Here is an 18,899-nt window from a genome sequence, read left to right on the forward strand (position 1 = left end):
GCAATGGGGTTAAAGGGCCAAGATTGATCCCGTTTTGGTGCTTGATGCCAAAGGGGGAGAAAATAAAGGCCAAAGCAATAAATGGATCAGCTAACACTTGAGAAATTTTGAAAATAGTAGATTAGAGCTTTTGGTTTGTCAAAACTCTTTTATTGTCTTTTATGTCAAAAGTTGGCCTCTTGTGGGGAGAAGTGTTGATTATGGGAAAAAGGGGGAGTTTTTGAAATCCTTGATCAAATTTCTTTGGAAAACCTCTCTTTATGTCTCTACAAGTGGTTTTGACTTAGAGATAGGAATTTGAGTTTGATTTGCAAAAACAAACCAAGTGGTGGCATAGAGTGATCCATATATGTCAAATTGAATCAAAACAATTTTGAGTTCTAATTTGAATTGTTTTTGTACTTGTTCTACTTGCTTTATGTTGTGTTGGCATAAATCACCAAAAAGGGGGAGATTGAAAGGGAAATGTGCCCTTGGGCCATTTCTAAGTGTTTTGGTGATTTAGTGTCCAACACAAGTGCCTAAGTGTAAAGAGGTGGACAAAGTACAAATCAAGGATAAAGGTATGTTTCTCAGACTTAGTACATTGTTTTATGGACTAATGTATTGTGTCTAAGTGCTGGAAACAGGAAAAATCCAATTGGAAATGTCTTGGCTCGAGCAGCCAAGAATCTGCTGAGTCTAGGAGCACCGGACTGTCTGGTGGTGCACCGGACAGTGTCCGGTGGGGCACCGGACACTGTCCGGTGCGCCAGGCTGGTTCGAGCGAACTGGCCGCTCTCGGGAATTCACCGGCGACGTACGGCTATAATTCACCGGACTGTCCGGTGTGCATCGGACTGTCCGGTGAGCCAACGGTCGGCCGGGCCAACGGTCGGCCGCGCAATCTGCGCGGGACACGTGGCCGAGCCAACGGCTAGAAGATGGCACCGGACTGTCCGGTGTGCACCAGACATGTCCGGTGCGCCAACGGCTCTCAGGCTGCCAACGGTCGGCTTCGCTATTTAAGGAAGGAAATCGGGCACCGGACAGTGTCCGGTGTGCACCGGACTGTCCGGTGCGCCAGTCGACAGAAGGCAAGATCAGCCTTCCAAGATTGCTCCAAACGGCTCCTAGCTGCCTTGGGGCTATAAAAGGGACCCCTAGGCGCATGGAGGAGAATACCAAGCATTCCTACAACATTTCTAAGCACCAAGACATAGATTTTGCGCATTCGTTTCATTGTGATAGCATATAGAGCTCTTGTGGAGTTGTGAACTCATTGAGTCGTGTTGCGAGCTCTTGTTGCGATTTGTGTGCGTGTTGACACTTTGACTCTTGTGTCTTGTGTGCGTTGCTAATCCCTCCCTTGCTCCGTATTCTTTGTGAATTTCAAGTGTAAGGGCAAGAGGCTCCAAGTTGTGGAGATTCCTCGCAAACGAGATTGAGAAAAAGCAAACAAAACACCGTGGTATTCAAGTAGGTCTTTGGACCGCTTGAGAGGGGTTGATTGCAACCCTCGTCCGTTGGGACGCCACAACGTGGAGTAGGCAAGCGTTGGTCTTGGCCGAACCACGGGATAACCACCGTGCCATCTCTGTGATTGATCCTTGTTGGTTATTGTGTTTTGTTGAGGATTCCTCTTTAGCCACTTGGCAATTATTGTGCTAACAATTAACCAAGTTTTTGTGGCTATAAGTTTTTGAAGTTTTATAGGATCACCTATTCACCCCCCCCTCTATAGGTGCTCTCACCTTATAGGGGTCTAAGTGACCCGTTTGATTAAGGAGAAAAGCTCACTCGGTCTAGGTAACCGTTTGAGAGAGAGAAAGGGTTGAAAGAAACCCGGTCTTTGTGACCACCTCAACGGGGAGTAGGTTTGCAAGAATCGAACCTCGGTAAAACAAATCACCGTGTCATCCGCTTCATTTGCTTTTGATTTGTTTTTTGCCCTCTCTCTCGGACTTGATTTTATTTCTAACGCTAACCCCGGCTTGTAGTTGTGTCTCAAGTTTATAAATTTCAGATTCCGTCAATTCACCCCCCCTCTAGGTGACTTTCAATATCTCATGTGGCCCTTGCCTGTCATAGAGCCAACTGCCCATGTCATGTCACCAGATTGTGTTGTGTTCTTATAGTAGTCATGCACTGGTGTAATCATGTTGTTCTATTATTAACATATAAATATCTCCTTTTACCTTCTACTATAAGCACCATCATCTGTAATATCCTACGCTTGCAACAATGATTCTTTCAATCCTCGGACATATAAGATTTCCTGTCAGATAGACCATGTGTGCATAGTTGGCCTAGGTACACATGCCTGTTGTGTGCATTTCGGGGCGGTGGCGTGTCCATAACATCAGATTAAATGCAGAAAATGCTGAGGCTATCCCTTAAGATAGTCACTAAATTGGCTACCTAGGTAGAAATTATAACATATGGCATTACCTTCGTGACATTGTCTTGCTGCCCGCAAGTGATTGCCTATTGGCACTTCTTATCTAATCATATTTCTAGGTACAATATTCATGTGTTTTGGGGCCTATAGGACCGATGCATGTACTGTTTATGGGCCTCAAGTGCCCTGCAAGTTACGTTGCGTGTTTGCACGCCGTGACATCCTCGTAAATGTCACCCATTGCCCATTTAATATATTGTACCTAAGATTTATCTACTAAGTTATCACATTGGAACAATATTAAGATATTTTGATGTAGGGCAACATGTCTCAGTGTCATACTATTTTAGCGGACCCTTCATAACTTTCACCCTCGAAATCGGACGAGGATGTTAATAAGTTCTTGTCTGCTTTAAAGTATCTTTAGCCCTCATAAGCTTATATCACTAGATGCCCCAGGTGCGATTGACCCTAGAGGCTTATGCTGTCAGATGCCCTAGGGCATGGCGTCCCCTAGGACTTATACTGTTGGATGCCCTAGGTGCGAGAAGCCTCGATAGCTCATACCATTAGATGCCCTAAGGAGCGAGGGACCTTGGTGGCTTATACGTAAGATGTCCTGAGAGGCGAGAGGTTTAGGGGCTTATACTCTCATATATATGCCCCATGCCATGAGATGCGTTGGAGGCTTATTTGGTAAGTGTCTCAAGGTGCGGAGGGCCCTAAGGGTCTTTGTCCGTTAGGCGGCCTGGAGAGCAAGGGGGTCTAGGGGTTTACTTCTGTACGCTCCAGGGCTGGCGCTGACTACAGGGCTGCCACGACGGCCGCCTTGGGCCCCCAGATCCTAGGGGCCCCACCCCCATGCATGCATATGTAGTAGTCTTGGATCAGTTAAGGCTTGAAGCGATGGGCCCTGCATGCAATCAGGCCTGCAAGCAATCGTCCGCACAGGCCTGACCTGCTTGCTACCTGCCTCCCTACGCCTAATTAGATTAATTAGATTAGATCGTCCGGCCATCCGTCCCAGCTATACCACGCGAACGCTTCGACTGCTCCTGCGCACAACTCGCCTTGACCTAATTCTGTAACGCGCCGCCACCTAATTGGATCATCACGCCGCCTTGGAGTCCAGGCAGGAATCAGGACGCCTGGTTCCGTGGTTCGCCGTCGCATTGACGCCTTGCTTCACCGGCAGCTCCACGTGATCCATCACGCACGCACGACACACAAGATTTAGGTACGGTTCTCAGACCTATTGCCTAATCAGCGTGTGCTTGTTTGTGATCTGTAGTCCTGTAGATTAAATATATTTCGTTTTGCTTAATGAATTTGCTTCCAGAAATGTTAGAAGAAATTTTTTAAGGTATTGTAAATTTTATTTAGTATATTTTTAGATATTATATTACTTGTTATAAATAAAAAAAATATGTATTATAGAAGAATATATATTTATATAATATAAGGGGGCCTCATTTCTGTGTTGGCCCTAGGCCACCAAAATCTCAGCTCCGGCCCTGGTACGCTCTATCATACGGTCTAGCAGGATTAACAAAGAGTACTCTTGTATGAACCACAATCATTATCGAAGTTCTTAGTACCCGAGATTAGAGAGGCCTTATGACCCAAAAGTTAGTCTTCGAATCTCAGTTGAGAGCAGCGAGGCTAGAGGGAGAAACGGCAACAGCGAACATGTTCTAGTGGCCTGGTGGGGGTGTATGTATGTATGTTGCGAAAGTTGGGTCGAGGCGGCATGCTGGTGCAATGCATGCTGCTCTGCCTCTCTGCATCAAGCCATCAGCCACGACCATCTCAAGAGGCGACGGGTGCCATGCATGTGCAGAGAGCTGATGATCTGAACAAAAAGAGCAGCAGGACAGGCTGCCTAGGGGTGGGTGGGTGGAGGGTGGTGGGCAACGCTACAGAACCCCAGGGCTTTTTGTTGTCACGGGGAACCACAGCCACCACCCGCGGTCGAGAGGCTACTCGTACGCCGGAAGCAACGCGAAAAAACAAATCATTGTCTCGCCTCACCTCGCCTCGCCCCAGCCGCCGCCCCAGCGATCCGAAACCCCTCTTCGGCCCCTTCCCCACTCCACTCCACTCCACTCTCACTCTCACTCCCACTCCTCACGCGCCGCCGCCTCCAAATGCCGGCGCTTCACCCCCACCGCCGGTCCTTCCCCATTCCCCTGCTACTTCTCCTATCGCTCTTCGCCTCCTCCCCTCTATTCTTCTCCCCGAGCCCCGCAGCAACCGCCGTCGGAGGTCAGCTTCTCTCCTCATCTATTGCATTGCTTATGATGAGTAAATCGCACTATTTGACTATTTTGTGATCCTCTCGCGACACGGCTGGTTCCGTTATGGATCAGGATGCGATAGTTATTGTATGATGATCTACAAACTACAAAGTGACCCGCACTTTGCTTTTTTCCCATGCTACTCGTATGTGTCTGATTTGATTCATCCTAGGACGAGCTTGCTATGAGCTCCTATGCTGACGATCGCGTAAAAACAGCATCTTTGTAGGAAAATAACCCTACATTTCAACCCCCTCCCTCGCTAACATTCTAGTTGATTCAGTGCGGATTGCCCAACGGAGGCAATTAGGCAGTAAACATTGGTTTTACCCAATTTTGTGCGTGCCCTGCTCCCTCCTTACCTATCGTGTTAGGGCCTTACTAAAAGCAACGGTTTCCTTTTTCTTCCACAGATTGCCCTCTGGATTTTAGCTGGGCAAATTTCACACTAGCTGCGGCAGCCTGCTCTGACCCAACGCAGCGGGCGGCGTGCTGCCGCTACATCAATGCCTTCGTTGCCATCTCCATTGCCCGCTATGCCAATGCCACCGGCAGGCTGGGTGTCCCTCCTGCCTTTGCTGAGATCTGTCTCAGCTCCGTGTCCGAGACATTCAAGCTGCGGGGGATCCCCACCGACGCCGACGTCTTCTGCGGTCTGGGCCCCAAGATAAGGGTTTCGTATCAGTGCGCTGGGCGGGATACCGTGTTGGAAATGATGCAGTCCCCGAACTTCAATGACGTTATCGGGAGCTGCAGGGGCCCTCTGTCGCTGGATATCACCTGCAAGACTTGCTTGAATTATGGCATCGTGTACCTCCATCGCCTCATCGGTTCAGACGATAATGTCGGCCTCAGCGTGTGCCGCAATGCGGTTTTTGTAACCCTTGCCACTCAAGGGGGTATTCTTTCATATGAAGATATCGTCACGTGCTTCTTTGGTGTCCAGGGAATCACCACATTTCCAGGTATTAATGTTAACTGCATTTTGACTATGTTCAACTCATGACCACCCAGTGATTTTTTATCTAACTCTGGGAGCACACCAGGACCGGCATCTGTCACATCGACACCAGCATCCTCTCCGAATGTCACTGTTGATTCTCCAGCTCCAAGGATCAAGAGTCTTCCACAGAAGCAACACCAGCACTACCGGATTACAGTTATTCCAGGGATAGGAATCGGTGTTATATTGTTTGCTGTGCTGCTGCAAATCGTCTTAGCGGTACTGATTCGAAGAAAGAGCAGGGAATTGAAGAACGCCGAATTTCCCGCTCGGAATCCAGATAACACATTTCACTACAATCAATCCTGGAGATGCCCCGAAGGTTTGTGAACGCACTCCCATTCTACATAAGCTAGGAACCAATAAGTTTGTATGTGTGTTTGCTATGTCACCAATCATGTATATTGTAAACTGATAGGCTCGTTATTTTTCCGATTCTTATGTAATGTTGTGATGGACATCAGAAACTTGGATGATGCCAACTGAGTGTGCTTTCTTGCATCAAGCTTGTTTCAGGAAGCCCTAACAAATAATAAGAAAAGCTATCTTTTATATCTAATGTTGAGCATTGGCTGATCTACTTTTGCTGAAGCTATTGTATGATAGAGAGTAAAAAAAACAAGGAGACCGTCTTATTTTACCTTTATCTTTAATCCAAACCACTCTGTTTACCTTGTTCAGGCCAATCACCAATGTTCCAAAGGTTTAGCTACAAAGAAACAATGAAAGCAACAGATAATTTCAGCACAGTCATTGGAAAGGGGGGATTTGGAACTGTCTTTAAAGCTCAATTTAATGATGGCTCTATAGCTGCGGTGAAAAGGATGGACAAGGTTTCAAAGCAAGCTGAAGAAGAGTTCTGTAGGGAAATGGAACTCTTGGCTAGGTTGCACCATCGCCATCTCGTGACCCTCAAGGGCTTCTGCATCGAAAAGAAAGAAAGGCAATGCTCTTTCCTTTCCATCATTGCGTACTATAAGTAATATGTGGTGATATGGGGCTTACATTTGAACTTTTCAGGTTTCTTGTGTATGAATACATGGCGAACGGAAGTCTAAAAGATCACCTGCACTGTATGTTCTCATCTGTTTCAAATCTTGTCTATATGCAAAGCATATATTTGAAACTTCTCTTATGTGTTATTTGAAATTTTGCAGCATCTGGAAGGAAGCCATTAAGCTGGCAGACAAGGCTGCAGATTGCAACGGACGTGGCCAATGCTCTGGTATGTTCACCACTACAAATTGAACTGATCCACGCCTTGTCTTTTGTTCGTGCTTTGGTTAAAAAAACTGGAAAGTATCCTTTATGCCTTCAGCCCTTCAGTGCTCAACTAGTCATGCCTCAAGTTCACACTTTTCAGTAACTACAGTATTTTACTTGTTTTTATCTATTCGGTTTTATCTTTAAGCTACAAACTATTCTCCTTAGTTTCTTTGTTGCTGTTTGCCTGACGAACTACAGCTTCTGGAATAAAAGATCAAGCTAAGAGGGGAGACTAGGCTACAGTTCACACTGAATTTATCATGAAAACAACATAACTAATCATAGCCAGTAGCATCAAATCTAGCTGGCCATCTCTCCACCCTCCTTTCACCAAGAGCAATCATCCAGGTCCAGACCATCTATATAAATGCCATTAAGTTGCTGGGGTGTCTTATCACTGCATCGAATTCTGGATCTGGATAGTAGTTTGAGATATTTCTGGGAGATGTCCCATATTCGAAACCCTATTTGAAAATCGATAAAATAACTAATCCCTTGGTGTGTGCACACTATACTATATGAAGCATTTTGCACCCCTTCACATAGAATGGTTCCTGCCTTGAAGTCTTGTTTTAAAAATCGAATCAATAATTATGACTGATTCGCTGTTATTTGAATGAGATAACAAAAGTGCTTAGTCACTTATCCTACATTCCTATGACTAAACCGCTACCCGTTCTTGGCAAAGACCCTCCATAGCTACTATCTCCAATGTGTTCAATGCCTTCTGAATCTCCAGAAGTGGAACCAATAGGTCCCCCTCTCGTCCACTCTGAAAGTTAGCATCCTTATTTACTGGTGCTGCCTTTACAACTCCATTTGTCTTTCTGGGACTTCCTTGGACCATACTTGATGCTTTGCAGTTAGGAACTTTCTGTCCTGCAGTTGTGCGAGCTACGTTTAATTGGTCCATTTTATAACTGATTGTGTGTGAACAATTCCCTTTTATACGAATGACACTGTGTTTTGTTGATCTCCATGTCCTCTTCTCGTTTCAGGAGTATCTGCACTTCTTTTGTAACCCTCCACTTTGCCATAGGGACATCAAATCGAGCAACATTCTTTTAGATGAGCATTTCGTTGCAAAGGTATGGTCTTGTGATTGTACTGTTTTAACCTTTGCAAGTCATGGCCAGTGCTTTGCTAATTTTTCCCCTGACTCTTGTACTTATTAGGTTGCTGATTTTGGCCTTGCACATGCATCAAGGACCGGAGCGATAAGCTTTGAAGCCGTGAACACGGATATACGAGGAACCCCAGGTGAGGTGATCAGTTAGAGTAACTGTCGTCAGTTAGTTCAGTTGTCCTGAAAATCTGGACATAAGAAATCTGTGTCTTATAATGAATCACACTGCATGCAGGGTACATGGACCCCGAATATGTGGTTACTCAAGAGCTGACGGAGAAGAGTGATATATACAGCTACGGGGTGCTTCTTCTGGAGCTTGTGACCGGACGTAGAGCAATCCAGGACAGGACTAACTTGGTGGAGTGGGCACAGTCGCACCTCTCGTCGGGAGCGGTCTCTCCTGAACTTGTAGACCCGAGGATCAGGGGCGCTGTTGACGTGGACCATCTGCATGTGGTGGTGGGCATCGTGCAGTGGTGCACCCATAGAGAAGGGCGGCAGAGGCCCTCCGTGAGGCAGGTTCTTCGGATGCTCTCGGAGAGGCTGGACCCGGGGAACGGCAGCTTCGGCGAGGGCATGGAAGACGCGGAGGGCGGCTTCTATCCCCGGAGCAGCAGGTGCGGCGGCGCACATCACCGGAACGAGCTGGTCCCATACGGCGGCGGTGACATGAGGTCTCTGCATTCCTCGTCGAGCACGACCAGGTCCTCTTACTGCAGCCGCAGCATGCTGCTGGAGAGCGGGCAGACTCAATCGCCCCCAGAAACCCAGTGATGAATGAATGAATCTAGTTAGTTCATAGGCAACTTGTTGGTGGTTGCTGTTATTTATTATTATTTGCTGTTTGTTTGTTTTGTAAGGGGGAAAAAAGGAATTGTCAAGTGGTCATTGGAAGGAACCAGTGGCGGCAGTGAATGAGCAAAGCAGCAGCACATGTTCCATGTGGTTGTTGGTCATCATGTCCCTCTTTGGGTTTTGAGTTTTGACTGGGATCTGTGAAATTGCTTCAGGTTTTTTTTTTTTGACTAGCAACCATGTTCAGTGCAGTTGACCAACAACCATGCTCTGTAGATAATTCAATCAACCGTCGCAAAAAAAAAAACATGGTGAAGGTGGAGATAGAAAAGGTGGCGGGTGGCGAATGGCTTTGCTTTGCTTTGCTGGACCGACACAGACACAAACACAGGAGGGGAGGACTGGACTGGACAGCCAGCCGCGCATGAACTGGCGAGGCTAGTCTGTCTCGCAACCGACGGATCTGGGGCACATGCTTGTCCTGCGCAGGCAGGCAGGTTCCTTCCTGCTCACCTCACCTCACTCCACCGACAATTTCCTTTGCCTTCTTTCGCCGTTCATATACTCCGCCGCTTCTACTAGTGGTATCGTAGGTTAAGGCCACCCCAAGCAGGAGTCTGCTTCCGTTCCATTGCATCCCAGTCCCAGCCAAAGCAGGATGCCGCACGCCAAGACGGACTCGGAGGTGACGAGCCTGGCGCCGTCGTCGCCTCCGCGGTCGCCTCCACGGACCCGCGGCGCCGTCTACTACGTGCAGAGCCCGTCCCGCGACTCGCACGACGGCGAGACGATCAAGGCGGCCACGTCTGTGCACTCCACCCCCGCGCTGAGCCCCATGGCGTCGCCGCGCCACTCGCACTCCCACTCCCACTCGTCCATGGGCAGGGACTCCTCCTCCAGCCGATTCTCGGGCCACGGCCACAACAAGCGCAAGGCCGACAAGGGCGGCAGCAACAAGGGCGCGCCGGGCGGCAAGGGGTGGCAGGAGATCGGCGTCATCGAGGAGGAAGGGCTCATGGACGAGGAGGACCACACGCGGATCGTGCCCCGCAAGTGCTACTGCTTCCTCGCCTTCCTGCTCGGCTTCGTCGCGCTCTTCTCCTTCTTCGCGCTCGTGCTCTGGGGCGCCAGCAGGTCCCAGAAGCCGCGCATCGTCATGGGCACCATCCGCTTCGACAACTTCATCATCCAGGCCGGCACCGACGCGTCGCTCGTGCCCACCGACATGGCCACCACCAACTCCACCGTCAGATTCACCTACCGCAACAGGGGCACCTTCTTCGGGATCCACGTCACCGCCGACCCGTTCCAGCTCTCCTACAGCCAGCTCACGCTCGCGTCAGGAGACGTAAGTGAATCTGTCCTCGTCCGTCCATCCAGATGGAGATCCATCTATCCTGGACTGTCTAACAAAGGGAATCCGTGAATGAAATGCAGCTCCACAACTTCTACCAGCCTCGCAGCAGCAGCCGCACCGTCAGCGTCGCCGTGGTCGGCAACAAGGTGCCGCTGTACGGCGGCGGACCCACGCTGACGGCGGCGCCGGCGGCCGGGGGCAAGGGGCAGCAGCAGGCCAGCGCCAAGGTGGCATCGGTGCCCATGGTGCTGAGGACCACGCTGCACTCGCGGGCCTACGTGCTGGGCGCGCTGGTCAAGCCCAAGTTCACGCTCGCCGTCGAGTGCAGGGTGCTCATGAACCCAAACAAGCAGAACAAGCCCATCTCGCTCGGGAACGCCTGCCACTACTCATGATATATTTAGCCTCTCATACTAGCTGCTCAACATCACCATGCCCATGCATCCATCTCCTACCTACCTCTCAATTGTACTGTAATGGAGTATTTATTGATTTATTTATGCTTTGCTTCGTCTTCTCTTCTCTGTATTGATTTTCTTTGTTCATTCCTTCTACCTTTCGTATGCATATTTTGGGGTTATTTTCGTCTATTTTAATAGTGATGACGGTGAGGCTAGGTATGTCTTTCAAGAGTCGTCAGAAGGCGGAAACTTTACATGTAAACTCAAAACATTTAATCTAAATTATGGAATAGTCCAATGAAATGAAAAAATCTACCGCCAATATACCGTTATTCACACACAAGCCCTAGGACCCTAGCTGTATATAACCCATTTTTTAGTAACATAACTTCATAAAAGAAGATGTAACAAAAGCTGTGTAATTCCTATCATGAGGTAACAAAATAATTATACTTCCTAATGATCATATAATTTATTTTATAAAGGCGAGCCTCTATGGGAAATTTGCCAGTTTATTTATATACCATGCACCCGCGAGGATTTATTTCACTGCCTGTGGATCAAAATAAAATATCAATGTGTTTTATAGAAAACAAAATAAAATATAGTTAAAATATCAGACTATTCACGAATTGAGACAAAAAACAATAGGGTCCATCTGTGTCGGCCCAACAAATGGCCCAAACTGTACAATTGCCCCATCCGCAGTCCGTGCGGTCCGCTCGCCGTACCCTTCTTTATGTTATTGGGCAAAAATCTTCACCCAATTGGTAAACGGGTATTAAAACGTTCCACCTTCATTCATACCTGTTAACCCGTAGATATAAAATACCCAATATAAACTTAGCCCAAACATTAACTTAGATTTAGTCATTCATCTTTTTTACTATTTAATAACCTTTTAGGCCATTATGTCATAGAAGGCTTAACTACAATTTAATGACCATGTAATGGAACATGTAATTCACCCAATGTGTATTGAATGGATGGTTAAATGATGCTGGAAATTTTGTAATGGTATTTAGATGAATATACTTTACATTTGTATAATATAATATTTTGATAGATGTTTAATTTTTGTGGGTACGGGTGACCCGATGGGTGACCTATACCCACGTGGGTATGAGTATGAGGGTAAATCCATACCAACCAATGTATATGAGTGATCAGATATGATTATTTTTTTGTTGTGGATATGAGTATATGGTGGTAATATCTTGTAGGTATCTATTGCCATCTCTAGCCTGAGGTCCTGAGCGGCGTGCGGCGCTTCTCCAAATCTCCCATCCTATCGACTCACGTTCCTGCGTTCGAAACCCTATTTCCGTCCGAGGCGGCGGCGGCGGCGGACCGGCAGCTCCCCGCTCGGCTTGTATTGGGCGGCTGTCGCGCTGCAGCAGCCAGGGGCATCGTCGCGCTCGCACCAACCGAAGACGGCGTCGGCCTCCACGCGGCACCGACGACCGACCCACCGTCCCAAGTCCAACGAGGAGGCCGGAGCGCTGAGCAGCCGTCTGCATCCTCCTCCCGAAGGTGAGCCCCCATCCCCAGTCCTAATTCACCAGGTACAGGCCGATTAGCATATTAACAGGCCCACACACAACCCATCACCGCTAAACCCTTTCTTTACAACCAACACAGCAGGCGATATATCACACACACACACAGGACAGGGCAACCCCACCGGTCGGTGTCCACCCCGGGAATTTGCCTGGCAAGGATTTGCCTCCCCTGTGCGGGCTCCCCCAGGGTTTTCCTAGCCGGGCTGCCAAAGGAGGCCTTACAGTGACCATCACCCACTAGGTTTGCCTACCCCTTCTCTTCCCTTCATGTTGTGCGAACCTGAGCACCCAAACCCTAACTTAAGCTATTTTGCTATCTGTACTTGCATCTGATAGTTATCAATCTATGCGTCTTTCTTGCCTACTGAATTAAATGTTGTGTCTGCCCCTAGTTCTTCTGCGGCGAACAAGGTCAATCCAGGGCCGTGGTGCGGGTGCTGTTTTTTTTCCAACAAGTTTATGTTGGTCGCTCGACCGCTGCAGCAATGAAGATGTGAGTGCTCGTGTCTCACCGCCAACCTATAACTTTTTGTTGTTCCTTGTTACTTGTATGCCGCGCCAACCTGTGCATCGTCTACTGTACATATACTTTTTTTCCTGAGCACCACTGTACGTATTTCGCACCATGCATTTCTTTGAAAAAAAATGATCCGACATGTGCTTCAGAAGTTGCTGTTGGCCTGGGTTCAACCAGGCTGCCTTGGATGCGAGTCCTTGATTAATGATCTTTTTCAGTTTTGCTGGATAATTTTCTCGAACTTTAACCATAAATGGGTGATCAAGTGTGAGGCCAACCATGTAGATTTTTCAAGTTTATTTCTCAATTTTCAAGGCCGACAAGGGCGGCAGCAACAAGGGCACGCCGGGCGGCAAGGGGTGGCAGGAGATCGGCATCATCGAGGAGGAAGGGCTCATGGACGAGGAGGACCACACGCGTATCGTGCCCCACAAGTGCTACTGCTTCCTCGCCTTCCTGCTCGGCTTCGTCGCGCTCTTCTCCTTCTTCGCGCTCGTGCTCTGGGGCGCCAGCAGGTCCCAGAAGCCGCGCATCGTCATGGGCACCATCCGCTTCGACAACTTCATCATCCAGGCCGGCACCGACGCGTCGCTCGTGCCCACCGACATGGCCACCACCAACTCTACCGTCAGATTCACCTACCGTAACAGGGGCACCTTCTTCGGGATCCACGTCACCGCCGACCCGTTCCAGCTCTCCTACAGCCAGCTCACGCTCGCGTCAGGAGACGTAAGTGAATCTGTCCTCGTCCGTCCATCCAGATGGAGATCCATCTATCCTGGACTGTCTAACAAAGGGAATCCGTGAATGAAATGCAGCTCCACAACTTCTACCAGCCTCGCAGCAGCAGCCGCACCGTCAGCGTCGCCGTGGTCGGCAACAAGGTGCCGCTGTACGGCGGCGGGCCCACGCTGACGGCGGCGCCGGCGGCCGGGGGCAAGGGGCAGCAGCAGGCCAGCGCCAAGGTGGCGTCGGTGCCCATGGTGCTGAGGACCACGCTGCACTCGCGGGCCTACGTGCTGGGCGCGCTGGTCAAGCCCAAGTTCACGCTCGCCGTCGAGTGCAGGGTGCTCATGAACCCAAACAAGCAGAACAAGCCCATCTCGCTCCGGAACGCCTACCACTACTCATGATATATTTAGCCTCTCATACTAGCTGCTCAACATCACCATGCCCATGCATCCATCTCCTACCTACCTCTCAATTGTACTGTAATGGAGTATTTATTGATTTATTTATGCTTTGCTTCGTCTTCTCTTCTCTGTATTGATTTTCTTTGTTCATTCCTTCTACCTTTCGTATGCATATTTTGGGGTTATTTTCGTCCATTTTAATAGTGATGACGGTGAGGCTAGGTATGTCTTTCAAGAGTCGTCAGAAGGCGGAAACTTTACATGTAAACTCAAAACATTTAATCTAAATTATGGAATGGTCCAATGAAATGAAAAAATCTACCGCCAATATACCGTTATTCACACACAAGCCCTAGGACCCTAGCTGTATATAACCCATTTTTTAGTAACATAACTTCGTAAAAGAAGATGTAACAAAAGCTGTGTAATTCCTATCATGAGGTAACAAAATAATTATACTTCCTAATGATCATATAATTTATTTTATAAAGGCGAGCCTCTATGGGAAATTTGCCAGTTTATTTATATACCATGCACCCGCGAGGATTTATTTCACTGCCTGTGGATCAAAATAAAATATCAATGTGTTTTACAGAAAACAAAATAAAATATAGTTAAAATATCAGACTATTCACGAATTGAGACCAAAAAACAATAGGGTCCATCTGTGTCGGCCCAACAAATGGCCCAAACTGTACAATTGCCCCATCCGCAGTCCGTGCGGTCCGCTCGCCGTACCCTTCTTTATGTTATTGGGCAAAAATCTTCACCCAATTGGTAAACGGGTATTAAAACGTTCCACCTTCATTCATACCTGTTAACCCGTAGATATAAAATACCCAATATAAACTTAGCCCAAACATTAACTTAGATTTAGTCATTCATCTTTTTTACTATTTAATAACCTTTTAGGCCATTATGTCATAGAAGGCTTAACTACAATTTAATGACCATGTAATGGAACATGTAATTCACCCAATGTGTATTGAATGGATGGTTAAATGATGCTGGAAATTTTGTAATGGTATTTAGATGAATATACTTTAGATTTGTATAATATAATATTTTGATAGATGTTTAATTTTTGTGGGTACGGGTGACCCGATGGGTGACCTATACCCACGTGGGTATGAGTATGAGGGTAAATCCATACCAACCAATGTATATGAGTGATCAGATATGATTATTTTTTTGTTGTGGATATGAGTATATGGTGGTAATATCTTGTAGGTATCTATTGCCATCTCTAGCCTGAGGTCCTGAGCGGCGTGCGGCGCTTCTCCAAATCTCCCATCCTATCGACGCACGTTCCTGCGTTCGAAACCCTATTTCCGTCCGAGGCGGCGGCGGCGGCGGACCGGCAGCTCCCCGCTCGGCTTGTATTGGGCGGTTGTCGCGCTGCAGCAGCCAGGGGCATCGTCGCGCTCGCACCAACCGAAGACGGCGTCAGCCTCCACGCGGCACCGACGACCGACCCACCGTCCCAAGTCCAACGAGGAGGCCGGAGCGCTGAGCAGCCGTCTGCATCCTCCTCCCGAAGGTGAGCCCCCATCCCCAGTCCTAATTCACCAGGTACAGGCCGATTAGCATATTAACAGGCCCACACACAACCCATCACCGCTAAACCCTTTCTTTACAACCAACACAGCAGGCGATATATCACACACACACAGGACAGGGCAACCCCACCGGTCGGTGTCCACCCCGGGAATTTGCCTGGCAAGGATTTGCCTCCCCTGTGTGGGCTCCCCCAAAGTTTTCCTAGCCGGGCTGCCAAAGGAGGCCTTACAGTGACCATCACCCACTAGGTTTGCCTACCCCTTCTCTTCCCTTCCTGTTGTGCGAAACTGAGCACCCAAACCCTAACTTAAGCTATTTTGCTATCTGTACTTGCATCTGATAGTTATCAATCTATGCGTCTTTCTTGGCTACTGAATTAAATACTGTGTCTGCCCCTAGTTCTTCTGCGGCGAACAAGGTCAATCCAGGGCCGTGGTGCGGGTGCTGTTTTTTTTCCAACAAGTTTATGTTGGTCGCTCGACCGCTGCAGCAATGAAGATGTGAGTGCTCGTGTCTCACCGCCAACCTATAACTTTTTGTTGTTCCTTGTTACTTGTATGTCGCGCCAACCTATGCATCGTCTACTGTACATATACTTTTTTTTCCTGAGCACCACTGTACGTATTTCGCACCATGCATTTCTTTGAAAAAAAATGATCCGACATGTGCTTCAGAAGTTGCTGTTGGCCTGGGTTCAACCAGGCTGCCTTGGATGCGAGTCCTTGATTAATGATCTTTTTCAGTTTTGCTGGATAATTTTCTCGAACTTTAACCATAAATGGGTGATCAAGTGTGAGGCCAACCATGTAGATTTTTCAAGTTTATTTCTCAATTTTCAAGGCCGACAAGGGCGGCAGCAACAAGGGCGCGCCTGGCAGCAAGGGGTGGCAGGAGATCGGCGTCATCGAGGAGGAAGGGCTCATGGACGAGGAGGACCACACGCGGATCGTGCCCTGCAAGTGCTACTGCTTCCTCGCCTTCCTGCTCGGCTTCGTCGCGCTCTTCTCCTTCTTCGCGCTCGTGCTCTGGGGCGCCAGCAGGTCCCAGAAGCCGCGCATCGTCATGGGCACCATCCGCTTCGACAACTTCATCATCCAGGCCGGCACCGACGCGTCGCTCGTGCCCACCGACATGGCCACCACCAACTCCACCGTCAGATTCACCTACCGCAACAGGGGCACCTTCTTCGGGATCCACGTCACCGCCGACCCGTTCCAGCTCTCCTACAGCCAGCTCACGCTCGCGTCAGGAGACGTAAGTGAATCTGTCCTCGTCCGTCCATCCAGATGGAGATCCATCTATCCTGGACTGTCTAACAAAGGGAATCCGTGAACGAAATGCAGCTCCACAACTTCTACCAGCCTCGCAGCAGCAGCCGCACCGTCAGCGTCGCCGTGGTCGGCAACAAGGTGCCGCTGTACGGCGGCGGGCCCACGCTGACGGCGGCGCCGGCGGCCGGGGGCAAGGGGCAGCAGCAGGCCAGCGCCAAGGTGGCGTCGGTGCCCATGGTGCTGAGGACCACGCTGCACTCGCGGGCCTACGTGCTGGGCGCGCTGGTCAAGCCCAAGTTCACGCTCGCCGTCGAGTGCAGGGTGCTCATGAACCCAAACAAGCAGAACAAGCCCATCTCGCTCCGGAACGCCTGCCACTACTCATGATATATTTAGCCTCTCATACTAGCTGCTCAACATCACCATGCCCATGCATCCATCTCCTACCTACCTCTCAATTGTACTGTAATGGAGTATTTATTGATTTATTTATGCTTTGCTTCGTCTTCTCTTCTCTGTATTGATTTTCTTTGTTCATTCCTTCTACCTTTCGTATGCATATTTTGGGGTTATTTTCGTCCATTTTAATAGTGATGACGGTGAGGCTAGGTATGTCTTTCAAGAGTCGTCAGAAGGCGGAAACTTTACATGTAAAATCAAAACATTTAATCTAAATTATGGAATGGTCCAATGAAATGAAAAAATCTACCGCCAATATACCGTTATTCACACACAAGCCCTAGGACCCTAGCTGTATATAACCCATTTTTTAGTAACATAACTTCGTAAAAGAAGATGTAACAAAAGCTGTGTAATTCCTATCATGAGGTAACAAAATAATTATACTTCCTAATGATCATATAATTTATTTTATAAAGGCGAGCCTCTATGGGAAATTTGCCAGTTTATTTATATACCATGCACCCGCGAGGATTTATTTCACTGCCTGTGGATCAAAATAAAATATCAATGTGTTTTACAGAAAACAAAATAAAATATAGTTAAAATATCAGACTATTCACGAATTGAGACCAAAAAACAATAGGGTCCATCTGTGTCGGCCCAACAAATGGCCCAAACTGTACAATTGCCCCATCCGCAGTCCGTGCGGTCCGCTCGCCGTACCCTTCTTTATGTTATTGGGCAAAAATCTTCACCCAATTGGTAAACGGGTATTAAAACGTTCCACCTTCATTCATACCTGTTAACCCGTAGATATAAAATACCCAATATAAACTTAGCCCAAACATTAAATTAGATTTAGTCATTCATCTTTTTTACTATTTAATAACCTTTTAGGCCATTATGTCATAGAAGGCTTAACTACAATTTAATGACCATGTAATGGAACATGTAATTCACCCAATGTGTATTGAATGGATGGTTAAATGATGCTGGAAATTTTGTAATGGTATTTAGATGAATATACTTTACATTTGTATAATATAATATTTTGATAGATGTTTAATTTTTGTGGGTACGGGTGACCCGATGGGTGACCTATACCCACGTGGGTATGAGTATGAGGGTAAATCCATACCAACCAATGTATATGAGTGATCAGATATGATTATTTTTTTGTTGTGGATATGAGTATATGGTGGTAATATCTTGTAGGTATCTATTGCCATCTCTAGCCTGAGGTCCTGAGCGGCGTGCGGCGCTTCTCCAAATCTCCCATCCTATCGACTCACGTTCCTGCGTTCGAAACCCTATTTCCGTCCGAGGCGGCGGCGGCGGCGGACCGGCAGCTCCCCGCTCGGCTTGTATTGGGCGGCTGTCGCGCTGCAGCAGCCAGGGGCATCGTCGCGCTCGCACCAACCGAAGACGGCGTCGGCCTCCACGCGGCACCGACGACCGACCCACCGTCCCAAGTCCAACGAGGAGGCCGGAGCGCTGAGCAGCCGTCTGCATCCTCCTCCCGAAGGTGAGCCCCCATCCCCAGTCCTAATTCACCAGGTACAGGTCGATTAGCATATTAACAGGCCCACACACAACCCATCACCGCTAAACCCTTTCTTTACAACCAACACAGCAGGCGATATATCACACACACACAGGACAGGGCAACCCCACCGGTCGGTGTCCACCCCGGGAATTTGCCTGGCAAGGATTTGCCTCCCCTGTGTGGGCTCCCCCAGGGTTTTCCTAGCCGGGCTGCCAAAGGAGGCCTTACAGTGACCATCACCCACTAGGTTTGCCTACCCCTTCTCTTCCCTTCCTGTTGT

At 48.4% G+C, this 18,899-nt stretch overlaps 4 protein-coding genes across 4 annotated transcripts; all 4 read left to right on the forward strand.

The window, feature by feature from the left end:
- Positions 1–4,321: 4,321 nt before the first annotated feature.
- LOC110013313 (uncharacterized) lies at positions 4,322–9,028 on the forward strand. The gene is made up of 9 exons (NM_001350163.1): positions 4,322–4,645; positions 5,091–5,642; positions 5,724–6,002; positions 6,362–6,623; positions 6,701–6,753; positions 6,838–6,905; positions 7,945–8,034; positions 8,122–8,206; positions 8,308–9,028. The coding sequence occupies exons 1-9, from the start codon at positions 4,528–4,530 to the stop codon at positions 8,847–8,849; spliced, it is 2,049 nt and encodes a 682-aa protein (NP_001337092.1). The 5' UTR covers positions 4,322–4,527; the 3' UTR covers positions 8,850–9,028.
- Positions 9,029–9,242: 214 nt separating this feature from the next.
- LOC100276241 (uncharacterized) lies at positions 9,243–10,744 on the forward strand. Its single transcript, NM_001150077.2, has 2 exons — positions 9,243–10,218; positions 10,308–10,744. The coding sequence occupies exons 1-2, from the start codon at positions 9,529–9,531 to the stop codon at positions 10,620–10,622; spliced, it is 1,005 nt and encodes a 334-aa protein (NP_001143549.1). The 5' UTR covers positions 9,243–9,528; the 3' UTR covers positions 10,623–10,744.
- A 981-nt stretch (positions 10,745–11,725) lies between these two features.
- Positions 11,726–13,969, forward strand: LOC103648496 (uncharacterized). Its single transcript, XM_020548808.1, has 4 exons — positions 11,726–11,782; positions 11,872–12,108; positions 13,023–13,436; positions 13,526–13,969. The coding sequence occupies exons 1-4, from the start codon at positions 11,726–11,728 to the stop codon at positions 13,838–13,840; spliced, it is 1,023 nt and encodes a 340-aa protein (XP_020404397.1). The 3' UTR covers positions 13,841–13,969.
- Positions 13,970–14,944: 975 nt separating this feature from the next.
- LOC103648495 (uncharacterized) lies at positions 14,945–17,187 on the forward strand. The gene is made up of 5 exons (XM_008672957.2): positions 14,945–15,001; positions 15,091–15,380; positions 15,800–15,818; positions 16,241–16,654; positions 16,744–17,187. The coding sequence occupies exons 1-5, from the start codon at positions 14,945–14,947 to the stop codon at positions 17,056–17,058; spliced, it is 1,095 nt and encodes a 364-aa protein (XP_008671179.1). The 3' UTR covers positions 17,059–17,187.
- The last annotated feature ends 1,712 nt before the right edge of the window (positions 17,188–18,899 follow it).

This window comes from Zea mays, chromosome 2, assembly GCF_902167145.1.
Source record: "Zea mays cultivar B73 chromosome 2, Zm-B73-REFERENCE-NAM-5.0, whole genome shotgun sequence".
Classification (NCBI taxonomy): domain Eukaryota; kingdom Viridiplantae; phylum Streptophyta; class Magnoliopsida; order Poales; family Poaceae; genus Zea; species Zea mays.

Excerpts from the sequence above, each read along its gene's own strand:
- LOC100276241 (NM_001150077.2), top strand. The coding sequence starts at position 9,529 with ATGCCGCACGCCAAGACGGACTCGGAGGTGACGAGCCTGGCGCCGTCG. Across the intron at positions 10,219-10,307 it reads TCACGCTCGCGTCAGGAGAC|CTCCACAACTTCTACCAGCC; the intron begins GTAAGTGAATCT and ends AATGAAATGCAG.
- LOC103648495 (XM_008672957.2), top strand. The coding sequence starts at position 14,945 with ATGGGTGACCTATACCCACGTGGGTATGAGTATGAGGGTAAATCCATA. Across the intron at positions 15,002-15,090 it reads GTAAATCCATACCAACCAAT|CCTGAGGTCCTGAGCGGCGT; the intron begins GTATATGAGTGA and ends TGCCATCTCTAG. Across the intron at positions 16,655-16,743 it reads TCACGCTCGCGTCAGGAGAC|CTCCACAACTTCTACCAGCC; the intron begins GTAAGTGAATCT and ends AACGAAATGCAG.
- LOC103648496 (XM_020548808.1), top strand. The coding sequence starts at position 11,726 with ATGGGTGACCTATACCCACGTGGGTATGAGTATGAGGGTAAATCCATA. Across the intron at positions 11,783-11,871 it reads GTAAATCCATACCAACCAAT|CCTGAGGTCCTGAGCGGCGT; the intron begins GTATATGAGTGA and ends TGCCATCTCTAG. Across the intron at positions 12,109-13,022 it reads CGACCGACCCACCGTCCCAA|GCCGACAAGGGCGGCAGCAA; the intron begins GTCCAACGAGGA and ends TCAATTTTCAAG.
- LOC110013313 (NM_001350163.1), top strand. The coding sequence starts at position 4,528 with ATGCCGGCGCTTCACCCCCACCGCCGGTCCTTCCCCATTCCCCTGCTA. Across the intron at positions 6,624-6,700 it reads TGCATCGAAAAGAAAGAAAG|GTTTCTTGTGTATGAATACA; the intron begins GCAATGCTCTTT and ends TGAACTTTTCAG. Across the intron at positions 8,207-8,307 it reads GGATATACGAGGAACCCCAG|GGTACATGGACCCCGAATAT; the intron begins GTGAGGTGATCA and ends CACTGCATGCAG.